The sequence below is a fragment of the Pterocles gutturalis genome, unplaced genomic scaffold (assembly GCF_000699245.1).
Source record: "Pterocles gutturalis isolate BGI_N339 unplaced genomic scaffold, ASM69924v1 scaffold44062, whole genome shotgun sequence".
Taxonomy (NCBI): domain Eukaryota; kingdom Metazoa; phylum Chordata; class Aves; order Pterocliformes; family Pteroclidae; genus Pterocles; species Pterocles gutturalis.
Window position 1 is genome coordinate 1 of NW_010117150.1, and position 16,464 is coordinate 16,464.

General features: G+C 40.0%; 1 protein-coding gene across 1 annotated transcript in view; it reads left to right on the plus strand.

Moving 5' to 3' along the window:
- Positions 1 to 5,988: 5,988 nt before the first annotated feature.
- Positions 5,989 to 16,464, plus strand: part of MAPK14 (mitogen-activated protein kinase 14) — a gene marked incomplete at its 5' end in the record, with an annotated part of 16,545 nt that continues 6,069 nt past the window's right edge. The window contains 7 exons of the mRNA XM_010075696.1: positions 5,989 to 6,118; positions 9,591 to 9,649; positions 10,023 to 10,134; positions 10,672 to 10,701; positions 11,174 to 11,221; positions 11,667 to 11,781; positions 12,741 to 12,812. Coding sequence (XP_010073998.1) covers positions 5,989 to 6,118; positions 9,591 to 9,649; positions 10,023 to 10,134; positions 10,672 to 10,701; positions 11,174 to 11,221; positions 11,667 to 11,781; positions 12,741 to 12,812 — 566 coding nt within the window. The remainder of the gene's footprint in view (positions 6,119 to 9,590; positions 9,650 to 10,022; positions 10,135 to 10,671; positions 10,702 to 11,173; positions 11,222 to 11,666; positions 11,782 to 12,740; positions 12,813 to 16,464) is intronic.

A 16,464-nucleotide genomic window follows, 5' to 3' on the forward strand; every position in this document is an offset into this window, starting at 1 on the left:
GGTGGGTGTGTGTGAGGGGGGCTCGGGTCAGGTCCCTGCAGGGCGGTCACCGAGGAGAGCGGGGCTCGGTTGTCCCCCGGGATTTCCTCTCCCTCAGTTTTTTTTTTTCCCCCCCAGGCTCCTGCAGCACCTTTCCTCCCGGGTTTAGAGCGGTAGTGCCGGGAAGCCGCAGTCTTCTCTTTGGAATGTGTCGGGGATTGCACCACATGGCAGGTGGCACTAAAACATTTTTGCAGGGGGAGATAATCGTGTCCCAGCTCTTCCCCCCCCTCCGCGAATGATCTCATACAGACACGTTTCACCGTGCCTTCCCGCAGTTCGGAGCTGCGGGGGGAGAGGGCTGGGGGCTGGCAAGTCCCCCACAGCTGAGGGGGAGGCAGCTCTTGTCCCAGTTTCTTTCTGGACCTGAAGGGTGATGGATTGTATTGGAGGCAATTATATTTGTAACTGGAATCTGTTGCTAGCCTTCCTTCTGTCCTCCCTGCCTATGAGGGCTGGCTTTGCATCCCTGACTTGTAACGGGGGGTTTACAAGTGTCGGTATTTTCTTGGCAGTAGTAGATGAACACAGGAAAACTTGTTTAATTGCTGTAGAATGACAGAGTCGCTGCAGTATGCGCTGCCTGGGAGAGTAAAGTCCTGGTGCGAGACCTGCAGAAATACAGGGAGCTTGAAGATAAGAGTTTGGTTTTTAATGCTTACCTAATAGGAGCACAACACATGGCAGGTTACACGTGCGAAACACAATACTGCCTTAATTTGTAGTTTCTCTGCTGAAGTATGTTGGATCATTAAACATAAATTAACTGGGCTGCATACATTGTTTAAAGACAAGGTTGTGTTTAATCGGTTTGACGTCTAGATTTTAGCCGTCATACAGTAGAGCAGTACAAAAGCGTCCACACGTTATTGTGTCCTTGTATTTAAGAAATGTCATCCACATGAGCATTCTGGTTTTTATTCTCTGTTCTTTGGCTCTGTCAAAGCGTGATCAGAATTTTCAAATGTGGGTATGTAATGATTACACAGCTGCTCTGCTGCTGTATTTGAGCAGGCATGCATATTTTTTTATTAACATAATGTGCAAATTTATATCATGCTTATCATTTGTGCTATATCGTGAGGAGGGATGTGTATTGAACTCTACCAGTAAAGAGAAGGAGTTGCTTTGCATGTGCTGCAGTTTTAAAGAAATAAATAAAGCTCTCAGCTGTTCTTAAGCTATTGTTATAAAATTATTAATAAGTTCAGCTTAAATAACATGCATTTCTTAAAACTGCTGTGCCCTAAATGTGCAAATGCTTGTATTTCATAAAAGACAAAGGCTGGTCAATTCTAGTAGCAAGACTAACCAGTGTACTTGCCGTGTTTTTTCAGATAGACAGGTTTAGTTTGGTGAAGGAAGGGCCTGGCTGCCATAGCTGATAAATCCCCCTGCAAGTGCCACAGGGTTACATAACTCCCCCAATGTAATAGGAAATGAATTTGCTCAGCACCCCATCCATTGTGTGTTTAAGGTTGACCCTGCAGAGTCTAGCCTATTCCTCTTCTGCTTTCCTCCTCCCCACAATCTCCATTGTGTGTGTAATACTTCCAAAGTTCGTTTTCAAGAGTTTGCATCATGAGTTTCCTGTTTTGCTGTGTCAAAACTTTCAAAGATTGTGCAACTGTGTTCAGACCAGATGAAACACTTTTGTATTGGAAGCGATTTCAGACATGTGGTGCACGAGGCTTTGCAGTCCATCTTTTCTGTATGTTCTCCTAAAGTGTGTTTCAGAAAATGTACAGTTCAGAAAAACTGGTGATATGGAAAGTACGTCAGGATTAAAAACCAAAAACAACAAACAAGAAACCTTGCATGTATATGTAACTTTATTAAGCTGCAAATGGTGATGCATAGTATGTAGGATGTTCCTGTAGTGACTTGTTGCATTCTCAGTCCCTTCAGAGATTTTTCTCTGCAGTAAAACGTTACCTAGTTTCGTTTGGGACTTTGAGTTTGGTGTACCTCTGTGTTGGGATAGTAAATTGCAGGGGTTTAACCACCCTTAAACTAAATGGTTAAATACACTTCCGTGTGTGTCTGCTGCATTATTATATAGAATGGGATAAAATGCCGTGTTGTTTATGTGGTTGTCAAGATGAGGTATTTGAAAATGAGGAATTTCTAGAAAGTGGGGAGAAGATTGACAAAAAAGAAAGAACTAAGCCAGCAGATGAATCATCTAGGGCAGCTCCAGGCTGCTTTGAAGGTCTAATGTGTGTGACTTGGAACACCCTCGTATAAGAACCTGACTTTATTTTGTAGTCGGTGGTTGGAGAGAGAGAGAGGCATTTTCTGCAGGCAGCTTAAGTCACCCAAGGTATGTCCTTAAACTTAGAGCAAATGTTCCAGACTTTTCTGAAGAACTGTGTGCAGTGTTGGAAGGAAGAGGTTCAAACAGCCAATTCTGGTGTTTTTCAGGATCTGTTTTTAAAAACTGAAAGTGTGTAGAGATGCTAGTAGGGATTCAGTTCCAAAACTTCGAGAAACATCTGACATGGATCCTCAGATTGCTCATTACTAAGTCACATAACAATTGCTGTGACATCTGTTGTGTGAAATGCTGCTTCATTTGTTCTTGAAACACTTTTGTATATTCCCACAATATAGTGTTTTGCATGAAGAGGATTTTGTAATCAGGTCTAGACTAAAACACACGTGGGTTTCTGAAGTATCGGTCTTGTAATCCTTCACGTAAGGAGGAGAGGGGCCTGGATAAGGCAGCATCTTGCAGTGGGAAGTTGCTGAAGAGATGGGATCGATCGCTGACTCACGGCTTAGCTGGAGGATCGCTTCATTTTGTGTATGTGCTGGAGGGAAGTCGCAGCAAACGGCGTTAGTTCAGCCAGCTCTAGGCTAAGCAAAAGGGGGTTTTGACAATCTTTGCCATCAGTTTCTAAAATGCTGTGAAGGCACGCTTGGTATACTCTTAGGAGCTGACTTCATTGTTGTATTTTTTGCAGCAGTTCTTTGCGTGTTCTGTTGATACCTTTGCAAAAGAAGGGGTTTGGTTTGACTGCTTTGCAGGCTATCTGTATTGCCTTATTTAATTTGGGAAGGAATTGAACAGCCAAGACTTATTTTTCCTGAGAATCTTGCATAAGAATTTTTTAGCTTTTTTCTTTGTAGACTGTCAGGTTATATAGCCCTTCCAAAACCTGTGATTTCTTTGCATTTTGACCCACTTTTGTACCAACACTAACTCTGAATTTCCTGGGTATTACTAAGATACTGAGACAATTCCCCTCTTCTTAAACTAACAGAAAAACGGATTTAAGAGTTTTTAAAACATTAGGCTCCAGAGGAAATGAAGTAGCAACCCTAAATACCACCTTTGTCATAACAGTTCCTCCGTGGATTTTTTTTTTTACCAATGTGCATCTTTAGGTTTATTAATCCCTAATCAAAGCGTGCGAGTGCCTCCAAAGTGTGCATGCGCTTGGAGGGACAGGTGCCTGGTGCTCTGGCAAGGTGTGGTGGATACGTGAGGAGGGATATGAAAAGAACTGTAAAACTGAGCGGGGTGAAGCAGCCGTACAGGTTGGATTGGCAGAACACACGTGAGGAAGGGGAATCAAGAAGGAGATGGGCACACACAGACTGAACTCAGAAGTGCCTGGCGTTAATGGCAAACCGTCAGGCACAAAGAACCGTGTTTTTCCTGTCTGTAACTAGGGGTGCACAAATTCACTCCAAAGCGATTCAGTTAGCTTGGGTATTTGCATAGGCGCTAGCAATGAGCAGCGTGCTGTTTAGCAAAGTAGTCTTTGCACAAAAATTAACATTGTGATTATCTAATGTTTAAATAAATTGCACTCTTAAGTAATTTTGTGTTCTTCGGTTACTCAGGCTACTTCAGATGTTGCTTCTAAGAAAATATAAGCTGAATCAGTGGATAGATTCTCTAAAAGAGTTCTTTTATTCGAGCTCTTGTGTTCTGGGTTCGATTCCGGTTGGCTCAGGATTGTAGTTTTAGCTCACTTAGTGAGATGGATGCAGTTGGTGTGCTGTAGTGCAGTGCTATGTCAGGGGTTAAAAAAATGTGGAAGCTGTGCTACATTCTGAATTTGTGCTGATCTTGTTTTAAAAGGGATTTTAAACTGGATCATGCCATTTTTTCCCCGACTGGGCTTTTTTAGCTGAAATATGATCAGTGTAATGCAGCTGTTTTAAGTCTGTGATGAAAGCCAGCTTAGTGTTCTTTAAAGTGTTCTGCACCGTGACAGCTGTTCTGCAGCTCTGCCTTCCCTACTCGCAAAGGCCATTAGGCAGCTATCTGTATTGGCAGAAAGTTACTCAGCATGCCTTTATCTGTAGGCAAAGAGTCTTCAGGCCCCAAATGTGACTGAACTTGGAATACTTCTGACTGCAAGAGTTACTCTGGATTGCGAATGTTCGGTAACACATTTTCCTTCCGGGGCTTGTGCACAATGTCGTTGTGCTGGTGAAGTGGCTTCTCAGTGCTGCTGATTGCAATTCTCCTTGGAGGCTGTACACCTACTAGAGTGGAACAGTAATGTGATCTGACCCCAAAAATGTTGTTAAAAAGAAGGTGAAATTGAATTTCCTTTGGACTCTGAAATAGCTTGTGATATGTTTGGTGGCTCTGAAATCTCTGAAGAGAATCTTATGGAAACCGAGAGAGAGCTCTGACGGGGTGGCTGTGAAGGTGGTTGATGTGTAGGGGATGCCCTTCTTTCTAGGATGAAAGAGATCCTGCTCTGTGCTGCCTTTTGTGCTCAGAATGTTTGAAAGCTGGTAAAGATTCATGACTAACTCACAACAGCATGTGTGGAGTTATGATGACTAATCTTATATTTGCTCTAAGCCCTAGAAAACACCTTGAATATCATTAAAATATTGTCATCTAATGACAGCCTGAATTAAGTGTGTTTGTATATTGCAAAATGGTGTACATGAAGCTTAAAAAGAAATTGAATTCTCTGTTTCCTGAAGTGCTGCAGCTTAAATATCAGTATTTTAGGGGTGTATGAAGACTTGCTGAAGATCATTTGAAATCAAAATTAAAACCTGAATGCTTAATGGCTTCTTTTGTCCGCCCAGGCTGAGTGAGGTGTAAAGGATAACCCGTGTGGAAGTGGTTGATAACGGGCATTCTTTGAGGCACTGTGGTATAGCTCGAGTAATTCAGCTGTGACAGTTTGGTGCTCCTGTGACCTTCTGTCTAGCTGCATTTTTGTATGTTTTCCAGAGAGCTGTTTCCACTGTGTGTGTGCGGGTGCCCCCTTATAGGGAAGGCTGGAGTTAGTCTTCATGGGTCCTAAGAAGAAAAATTATTTATATGTACAGGTTTTATGTATAAGTTTCTGTTAAAGGGACAAGTTGTAGCAATATACCGGTAAATATCACTTAATTCATGTGGATTTTTGTATAACAGGAGTTCAGGATTAGGTGTGATTTACCAGAGAGGTCTGATTTCACCTTCGGTGTTGATTGACAGTCTTCGTAGTTGATTTTGTTAGGCACAGGCCTTAGATTTTTGTATGGACTTAAACCATAAAGGATAGCATTTTGTGATGAAGTGTGGTGTATGAAAATATGTTTAGGAATACAGATAATATTTACAAGTACTCCTCCTCTCTCCAGACTTTTATTGCCATATTTATGTTTAAGAGCACAACTGTTTTTAGAGAGAAAAATCATAAACACTTTTTTTTTCTACAGAGTTTCCCTTTACTGTGTGAACAAGACTAGTCTTTTGAACGTTTTCTGTAGAAACCAACAGTGGTGTAAATATGTGGGGATTTTGGGTGGGGCTGCAGGTTGTGTACCAGGATACCTTGAAATTATTTTCATTGCAAAAGTGGAGAAATGGCATGGACTGTGATTCCCTGTCTGGGTAGCTGCTATCTGGAGTTGCTAAGAGTGGATTTGAAGGTGTTTGTAACGAATTCGTTTTGATAATTTGATTACTCTTTGTTGTAGTTCTGCCTTTGACACAAAAACTGGGTTGCGTGTGGCTGTAAAGAAGCTGTCCCGACCATTTCAGTCTATCATCCATGCCAAAAGGACCTACCGAGAGCTTCGGCTACTCAAGCACATGAAACACGAAAATGTAAGTTGAAGAAGATGGTATGAAAAGTTGAACTATCCAGCGAGCATCCGGCATGATTGCATTTAAGGGTCTTGTTGCATAGGTTTTTCTAATAGAAATACAAAGCTTGCAGTAGTCCAAGAGATTGTGGTTGTAGAAAAGCATGTAGATTAAAAAAAACCAAAACCACAACCCACGTGACCAATTTTGTATTTAAAAAATATTTTCTAGAATAATCTGGAAATTACTGCTTAGCAGGTTCATGCTCTCTTAAGGATTTAGGACATGGGTGATGTCACTTAAATTCTCCTACCTGGTTGCTGTAGGAAGCTGTGGTTTTTGTTATGTTAAAAAATTTATTTAAAAAAAGAAAATCTCCAAATTTGTTTTTAGTGTCTTCTGGAATGTTTTTCATAATAGTTTGTTTTGGCTTGCCTGTGTCAGAAGAGTGTGGAGTAGATGTTCACAAGATTCCCGCAGGTAAAATAGGGAGGAAAAAAGGGGGAGTGCGTGGAGGTCAGATGGCTTTTCATACAAGCCATCCGCTGAAATCATCAACAGGGAAACCAAATAGGATGTGAGGAAAGTTATGTTGAACTATTTTGTGATATAACCTCCCTTTGGTATGGAAAAGAGTTGGTTGACCAGCTCTGTGTGTTTGTGGCGTTAACACACTGACATATCGCGTGCTGGCTGGAGCAAATGTGACATGCAGAAGAGCAAAAAGTCTCATCACCTGCCCTCCGCAGAGCTGTCAGAATGTCAAGAGGAAAGGAAGGCTCTTGCCTTCTTTTTTTTTTTTCTCCAAGCAAACCCCAACTTAGCAGAAGGGAAGTTCTCTTTTGGAAGTGGGCTGAGCAAACCTAGGACTTTAATCTAGCACAAAAAGGCAGACAAGCGTTAACTTTGTTGGAAGTTTCTCCTTTGGTCTGTTCAGAACTTCTGTTGTGGCAGTGGTGGTTGTGTGTTGTGGCTTCTAACCGCCGCAGTCAGCAGCTGGTATCCCGTAAATCTTGTTGTTTTTAGTGTGGCTCACATAATTGGAACTTTTGATGCCGATATGTGCTGTTGTCAACAATTCTTTCTCAGTGCCTCTGTACGATACCATTGTCTCAACAGCAGAGGTAGCATTTGGTCCTGCTTAATATCCATCTATCCCCTAGAGTTTTTTCTGGACCTTTTCTCAAAGCTGAGACATTCTCCAAACAGGAAAGCTTTGAATATCTGTTGAAAAAAAAAAAAAAAATCAGCATATCAATGTGTTTTGTCTAAGCTAATAATGTTAAGCAATTAAAATTAGATTGCAACTGGCGCTACAACAGTTCTGTGTCTGACATTCATGAATATTTTTGGATTTATATTTTTGGATTAGTGTTGCAAAGAGCCTATGTAGATTTGGATTTGAGAGTAGGTGATAAAAGGAAGTTAAGTTGTTTATATATAGACATATTTGTTATCAGTTCATCGTACCGTCAGCTATCTGTGGGAAGTTTATCTAGGTTGTGGTTTAAAAATCCTGCAGATGCAGAGATGTTCAGAGCCAATTCGGGCAGGGTTATTAGTGATAGTGTCTTGACTATTCATAACTTGGTTCGGAAGTAAAACACTCGGTTTTACGTGGCACAGAACAAACCGGCAGATGTGGTAGGTATGGCAGTGAAGGAGCTTGAGCATAGAATCGTTTTCTATATCCTGGCTCTAGTCTGGTTCCTGATTATCTTGAGCAAATAAATGGACCTGCAGAGCACTTGAGAGTGCCTGTGTTACATTTTCAAGTTCCAGGAAGCCTTGTTAGTTTGCATAAAGCACAACACTGAGCAGATGGGAGAGCAAATGGGTTTGTTGTCATATGAAGAAATTAATAAGCTTTGTGACATCCTAAAATGCTGGGAGGGGAAAGCAGAAGGTTAGGAGATGGGTTCTGAATCTACTGGTGTTCACACTTCCTTAGAAGTGAGTCAGATGTGGTGCAGAATAACTGTATTTGTTTGTGAAACTTGATGAAAGATAGGGATGGTTTGATACTGTGCTTTACAGTGTAGCAAGATAAAAATGAAAAAAACCTGAACTCTAGATAGCAAAGGCAAATTGTCCCTCCATGCTAAACTGGGTGGATAATGCTGATTTTTTTCTGTAAAACCAGAAGAGTCCAGTGGAGAAAGAAACTGTAATGGTGAGAATTATTATACGGGATAGATGTGAACATTACAGCTTGAAGAAGATGTCCATCTAGAAGCAGAGTTGCTGCAATGTATAGCAAGAAAGGCAGGAAAGTGTTCTCTCTCCTCAGTTTCCTCAATCAAATGTAATCTATAATATAGATTAGACAGGGGCTTTTATTTCCTTCGCACTTGCTCTCTTTACCAAAAACAGTCTAGGTTCCCAAAAGATTTTGTCCTTAATTCTCTGCTTAAAGGTAACTCAATTGACTCTGACATCCTTGACAAGTGTAAAAAATGGGATAAGAAGGATGGAGCGAAGGGGAACGTGGGAATCCACCTCTTGGTTTCAGTGCATGCTGAAACCATTACTGAAGCTGCTGAAATGTGTGTGATGCTTGTGTATCCGAGACAAGTGAGATGCTGACTTGAGAAGGGAAGAGGAGTTTTTTGGAAGTGGATGAAGAGTAGCTAGCCCTTTATCTCATATTTTCATAAAATGTTATTTGCTATTAAGACAAGGAAAATAAGGTTTAAAAGTACATTTCAGTGAAAAATAGAATAAACTTTATGGACCAGATGGAGTTTTGTTAAAAATGCTTTAGGTGACCCAGAAGATAATTATGGGATAATAAGGTATGGTTCTTCTTTTCCACAAAGTGACACAGGCATATCCTTTTACGCTCTACTGACAGAACAGTTTAGCTGTAAAATGAAAGGTGGAGTACCTGCTCTTTGGGCGGAAAATACAGATGACAGCGTGAAGCTGTTTGTGAAAATTGGGTCCTCACTGCATTGCACTGTTTTCCTGGCTTGTTTTCTGCTGTAGTCATTATTATTCATTGCTTGTGTTACAAATCCTTCAATTTTTCTGGCCATTACTCAATACAAGTGAAACAAATACAGTCTCCCAATTCTGATTTTAGTATGTAGTCAGCAGTATAACTAAGAATTGAGCAGGAAGGAAACAGTTTTGTCTGGTGATTGTTTTTTTTTTGTTTCTCTCATCCATTTATTTCCTGAATTAGAAGCTGTTCTAAACCAGTGTTTACACCTGCCTTTCATTATGGCTCCCTATATGCTTTGAGTCGATGGTTGGTGTGAAAAGACAGCTGTATATTTTGAACCTTAATTTTTTTTTTTTACACAAGAATTAAATGTTTGTTTCTGATCTTGTATGAGTACTAATTTGTCTATATCTGAATGATTCACGTAGTTGGAAATGAAACGTTTACTGGAATGAGTTGTTTCTGTTCCACGAAGGATCTTAGTAACTATCATATTATCCTATGAATGTATTTCACAGCTTTTTCACTTTACCGTTTTCTTTCTAGGTGATTGGTTTGTTGGATGTGTTCACCCCTGCCAAGTCCCTAGAAGAATTCAATGATGTGTAGGTAACTTCTCTGAAGACTGCAACAAAACATCTCTTGTATCTTCCTTGCATCTCCCAGATACTATAGAAACATTTGCCACTGTAATTTATCTGCCATCATTCTCAAATAATTCTGAATTCCAACACGAAAGATACTAGGAGATCCTAAACTATTGGACTTTTCTAACTTACTCACTTGGGATTTATTGACCAGTGCTGTAGGAATTGACGTACTAATCTGCCATGTTATTTAAAGTGTCATGAGCTATATTTCATTCAGCAACATGCTTTGGGACAGTCAGCCTTGCTACTGGAGCTTCATAGGGAAATTTTATCCTGATCCTGGTGGAAGGGATTGCTTCAGAGCCCGTGTGTTTCCTTTTGTTTGCAGGTACTTGGTGACACACCTTATGGGAGCAGATCTGAACAACATTGTGAAATGCCAGAAACTCACTGATGATCATGTGCAGTTCCTCATTTACCAGATTCTTCGGGGACTTAAGGTGCTTTTGCTTGTCCTACCTGGATGTTGAGAGCTCGTCAACTGGAGGTGGAAGTTCTTGATGAATGCCATATCCTCAGAGATTCATACGAGTCCATAGTGGGGCTTATCAAACTTTCCTAACGTATTGTAGGATACCCTGTTATTGTTCCTTCCCTTCATACCTTTTTGGGGCTCTGTATCAGTAAAGCTGTGCATCATTTAAGAAGATATTTCTATGCGTTCCTATGGGCAGAGTCTGGAAAATTATGAATTATGCTGTGCCCTCTAGTCTGCTCTGGCTCTGAATATTCCATTCCTTCAGTTTTGTTTACTTGTGTTGTTCCACCTGTGGTGGCAGAGCTCCTGGGTGTTCCTAGGGAGAGACAAAGTGAAACATCTGCCTACTCAGAACCCGTAGAGAGACACACTCAGTTCCTTCTGCAGCCAAGCTACGCATTTGGATTGTGTGGGATGGGGTAGGGCAGGACTGGCTGGTGAAGAAATGAGCAGGATGCTGCTTGGACTGTTATATAATATTTGTCATCTTGCCTTACAGTACATCCATTCAGCTGACATAATACACAGGGTGAGTATTTATCCTAAGATTGCTTCCTGTACTGAACTAATGTCTTTTAAAAATGTAGCGCAGAATCTTACAGTGCAGCACCTATAGAAACAAGAAGAAAATTTCTGAGAATTATTTCGGCTAAACAGTCAAAAGGTTAAGCATGGGAAGCAGTTGTCAAAATCCGTAGTTTCTGTTCCTGCCTGGTTTTGACTTGTATCTTTGTGAAGTAGGTTCTCTGTTTGTTAAATAAGCATCTACAGTGCTGGTGTTGCAGTAAGCCTGTATGCGTTTGTGCTTCTGTGTGACACCTCTGAGGACCACAGAAGAGAAAGCCGACTCTGGGATCATTTCCCTGCATCGAGAGTTGATATTTACAGCCAGTAAAAAAAAAAAAAATCTATTTTCTATCTGCATTTACATTTTTATATACTTTAGACTTGTAAAACAACATATATACTGCTGTTAATGCTGATGTTGTTTATTTTTTTAGGATTTAAAACCTAGTAACCTAGCTGTAAATGAAGACTGTGAGCTGAAGGTAAGGTATCCCAAGGTCTCATTGGTTTGACTGTGATTTGAGTGATTGCCTTGGGGATGTCCCTTGGAATAAAAGGGACAAAATCATTCCGTATAGAAATACTTTTGTGGCCCGAATTAATAATGTCCTTCCCAGCTGTAAAGGGCTGTAAGGATGTTTTTTTCTGTATCTGTTCTTGTGCTTTTGATGAATCATGAAAGTGAAGAGTTAACAGCTTTAGTTTGGGTTTAGTTATTTCAGAGGGGAGATATCCAGAGGTAATTCTTATTGTCAAGTCCCGTGCTCTGTAGTGTCTTTTAATAGGTTGTGAAATTTAGTTTCATAATCTGCTTTTGCAGTTGCACCACCTCTCCTCCACCCAATCCAATAACTGCCTAGATATTTGCTCTAACTAGTTTGCATTTTTCCACTGCAGTGGTTGGTGTATGTCTTTTCTGTTCTGTAGATCCTGGATTTTGGCTTGGCCCGCCACACGGATGATGAGATGACCGGGTATGTGGCTACCCGATGGTACCGGGCTCCTGAGATCATGCTGAACTGGATGCATTACAACCAGACAGGTAATGCGTTTAACTAACATGAGGCTTTTCGGTTCCTGAACTGTGGGAAGAAGAGGTTGTCCTTTGCACATGCTCCTTTCCATTTGATCGCCTACGTTGGCAGTCGTGGTAATTAGACTTGAGTAAGGGTGATTAAAAGCAGGAACGCATAGATTAGTATTTGAACCACAGTCGTCTACCAGATGTAAATTAAGAATCATTGTGATAGCATTCACAAGACTTCTTTAAACTAGAACCTTTGAAATTGCACTCAGCAAAATATTGTCAGCATTTATCCCTTATTTTTCCTAGCACAGGGATTTTTAAAGTAAGTGAATGGAATGTATCTGGGAATATACTGAAAAATGCCTGGAGTTACAGCGTGAAGAAATGCTAAAAAGTATACAAATCTCTTTCCTCTGCTCTCTTCCTAGCCACTTCTTCACAGTTGTATCTTCCTCACAGTTTCTAGTATCTTCTCAGCAACACATCATGCTTTCCTACAATACCTCCAGATCAGGCACAGAGAAGAAAAGCAAATTCTGAGAATAGTTCTTGTACAGGAGAGCATATGGATCAAAGAAAATAATGTGCTACTCTGATTTCATACCTCACTACTCTTCCTTCTTTTCTCTTTTCCTCTTGCATGTATATGGACCTGTCTTGTATCTGCAAGTGGTGGCTGTTTGGGTAGAATTTATGTAAGGCCATATGCAAATTCATTCCTCAGAGTTGTCTTGAACAGGTTTCTTCCTCTTTGATTGTGTAGATTCCTCGCCATTGGTGTTCAGTGCACGTTATGCTGTGGAAGGAAAATTTGCCTCAGACGACATAGTTACTGAACAGTTAGCTTGCAGCGTATCTCCGTTTCAATGCTATCAGATTATTTAAGGATAAAGTTGTTTGTTGGGTAGAGTGATTCTATTGAGACTTTATTTTTCTGCATTACGTTGTTTTGTTTTTTATTTTATTTTGTTCAGTTGATATTTGGTCAGTGGGATGCATTATGGCTGAACTCTTGACTGGAAGAACGTTGTTCCCTGGTACAGACCGTATCCTTTATAAGTAATGTATTTTTTTTGAAACAGAAGTTAGAGATCTTCACTTTCACATACTTCACAGGAAAAAAAGTTCTGGGTTTGGTCGTGGGGTTGTTTTTTTGTTTGTTTGTTTCTAAATTAATGGCTTCTTTTACTCACAGTACGATGAGGTGAGTTCCTGATTTTGCTGCACCTGAAACAATCACAGTGTGCAAGAAGGCAAATTATTCCTCGTTATTGTCTATCAGTATCACTAGAATTCCTCACATGTTGTTTGTGTCTGGGAGTTACTTTCCTTTAAGTTTATTTAAATTCATTGCTCTTTGAGTTTGTAGGATATAACTGCATGGAGTAGGCTGTTTGCTATGAATCCTCTCACGCTTCAGGTTTCTAGCAAATGTGAAGCATCCCTTCTGGCCTCTCTGCTGTATCCTGGTGGTGTGCTGTGAAAGGAGCAGGTTTGCAGATTCTTTAGTGCCAAGGATCTCGTTCCAAATTGCTCTGAAATGTTTAGGTTCCACTTCCATGCTCGAGCGTAAACAGGTTCTGAGCCTGCTTTTACTGATATGATTTTATTGATATGAAAAATCAAGCTTGAGTAACATCTTCTCAAAATTATTTTTTTGCTGCACCAAAGTGAGCTGGATAGGACATTTTGGCAAAATTTATGAGAGCACTTTTGAGAGTTGGTTGTGATTTTCCCTGGGAAATGAGAACTGAGATTTGATACGAATTGTTATACTTACAACTCCTGTGGGTTCAGCCACACAACGTATTGGGGTAATTTGCTACTGGCAGGATTGTCCATTGCCTAGAAATTGGGCTTTATTTGCCAGAGAAAATTACATTGCCCACCTTTTACCAAAGTTTATTCTTTCAACTACAGTTTTTTTGTTTTAATAACTTTTATTAATTAGTATTTATTTCTGTTAATTCAAATATGTTAGCATTTGAAAGAAAACTAGTGTATGAAGTGCTGGCCTTCTGTTTACTATGTTACTTCTGGTAAGGATCTAGATTCTAAAGCTCTTTGGCCAGGGGGAAGGCTTTCATTCCAATTTTGACACAGTTTCATTTCCCTTTTCAATGTGCTTTAACTTTATCCTTTTTTTCTCTTTTTCTGCCTGTCTCCATCTCATAATCTCTCTCCAAATTTGTTGAACTTGCTGTGCTCTAGTGTTTGGTCATCTCTGCTTTATTTTTCTGTTGTCAGAGACAGAAGCAAAACTAACACAAAAGTGGCTTAGAAGCTCCAAAAAAGTTGCCCTATTACTATCCGCTGATTTAGCATGTGTAATTTGTTTTGGGCAGATTTTTTTCTTTTGAGAAAAAACGACAAGTCAAGAATTGTTGATTCAAACAAAGCAAAAGTCTTTAAGCTGTTGCTGTTATTTGCCTGTAGTAGTAGTGACACTTTAAATTTTAAAAATCTTGATAAGCCTGAGAAGCTTTTTCTCCAGCTGCATTCTTAGCTGTGAATTACAGCCGATAATATCCACAATGCAAAATAAAGTTGACTTAGGATCTAAACTGTTTGCTTTGTCATATTGAGATACTTTATTAATTTTTATCTCCTAGCAGATGCTTAGAATTCTTTACTTTAAATGCTCAATCTCTTTTGCAAATGGTGGTAATGCTTTTGAATTAAATGCTTTTCCTGTTCTGAATTGGTTAGATTTGAAGAAAAATAAAGATAAGATTTTGTAGTCCTGTGGTTCTTACAGTCCGTGTGTGTGGTTCCTTGCTTAAACTAATGTATGCGCTGCTTCATCAGGAGGTTGTAACTCTAAGGGGAGCAGGGTTTGTGGTTATGAATCTTGTTTGTGCAGATCTAGAGACACACCAAGCTGTTTGCTTTCACGCCAGTTTTGCTGATATCTAAGGCCAGCAGGCAGAAGTAAGATAATGATGGGTTCTAGCTCCTGCCTGTCTCGGAAGGCTCCTTGAAATATTTATGTATGTATGTGTTTTGGAGAAAGCTTTAGGAATTTCTCAGATGTAGATCCTGTTGGGTACTTCTGGGGTTGTTAACAGTTTCTTTGTACCCACAGATGTGCTGGGGCTCTGCTCCTCCTGCAGTGTCGCTATGCAATTGCTGTCTTACTGTCTTTGCAATTAATATTAACGTGCTTAATTCGAGATGTATTTACCATGCTTCTCGTAGCCAGGGCTATAGTACATCCACATCTACTGCAGTTTCAGGGAGCTCACTGTGCAGTTGGAGGCAGTATGACTGTATTCTGTGTGTTCAGGAAGCTGGAAACTGCTCCCGTTTGACAACTGAAAATTTGGCATTCTTCTTGCTTTTTGGTTCCAAGACATTAATTTTCTTAACTATATAGCTTCACATTTCCAAAATTAAATAGGTAGTGACAGAATAGGTAAGGCCTTCTCAAGATGATCATCCTCCAATTCAGACGATTGTCTTGTTTGAAATATTGGTGCCTTTCACCGAGGATTTAGCAGAAATGGTGCGATATTGCTGACGGTCCCTCAGATATTTCAGTATATCTCAGATATTACTTGTAAGGGGCCTCAGTACAGGCAAGCTGTACAGTTCATTTCATCTGGTAAGTAGTAAAGTCGTGCTCTGCAACAATTCTCTTCAGTGCTGTCTGTCATCATTATGCCACTGAAACTAATGCTGAATTTAATTTTTAAATTCTGAAGGACCTACTCTGTAGAGGTTCTGAACAGGGCTGTCATTGACTTAAAGCAAGAATTGTAAATACTCTTAGAAAAAAACCCGTGTGATGAATGTGGGCTTAGTTTTGCAGGATTCTTACAAGATTCCAAAAATGGAATGTAAGCTAATTGAATTGTTCCTGTTGTAATCTGTGGGTGGAAGTATTTGGATGCAAGATGGATTTCTGATATTGGTAAAATCTCTGCCAGGAGGTAGAGAAGGGGAGCAAGATTATGGGAAAGACTAGTCAGAGATGAAAAATCGAGGTAATGAGAATCAGAGTCCTTCAGGATTTTAATGGGAGGCATAGCTAGAGGCTTTCTTTTTGTTATTATTATATCTGTCTTATGCCAAGATCAGTTTCTGTTAAAAATGCATATTCCTCATTTTTTTTACAGCTCTTGTAATGTGAATGATTCATACAAATAAGTAGGACAGTTTATTTAAATTTGACAATTCAGCTTGTGTTAAGATGATATAAAGTACAAATAAGAATATCTTGAATGTTTTGTACTAGTTTACCCAGTTTTCATTTTCTGTATGTTTTAAGTTGACTGTATTCCCTTTAAACTCCGAAGAGTATTTTTATTATTATTTTTATTCAGTAGTCTGATGTTTCCATGATACCTAACTGCTCTGAAATTGCACATTCTTCTGATACATCTTATTCTTGCTTGTGGTGGCAGCTAAAGCAACTTCTGAACTTTGCTTTGCCTGGATAAGCTCTTACGATCTTGCAATGCCTGCTCCCAATGGTGATGGCAATTTGTTTTCTGAATTTTGGGATCACCAAGACTTGTCAGGTGTTGGGGCTACCTCTGGGGTTTGCATGCTGCGCTTTCCTTCTCCATGCACATGTGGTTTGGTTTGTTTTTTCTTTTGCTTTGTATTTACTAAGTGTTTTTCCTGTCTTTAACTGCTTATGGCTCATTTCTCTGGGACACGGCAGGCCCTGTAGTTAAACGAATGCTGCGGTTC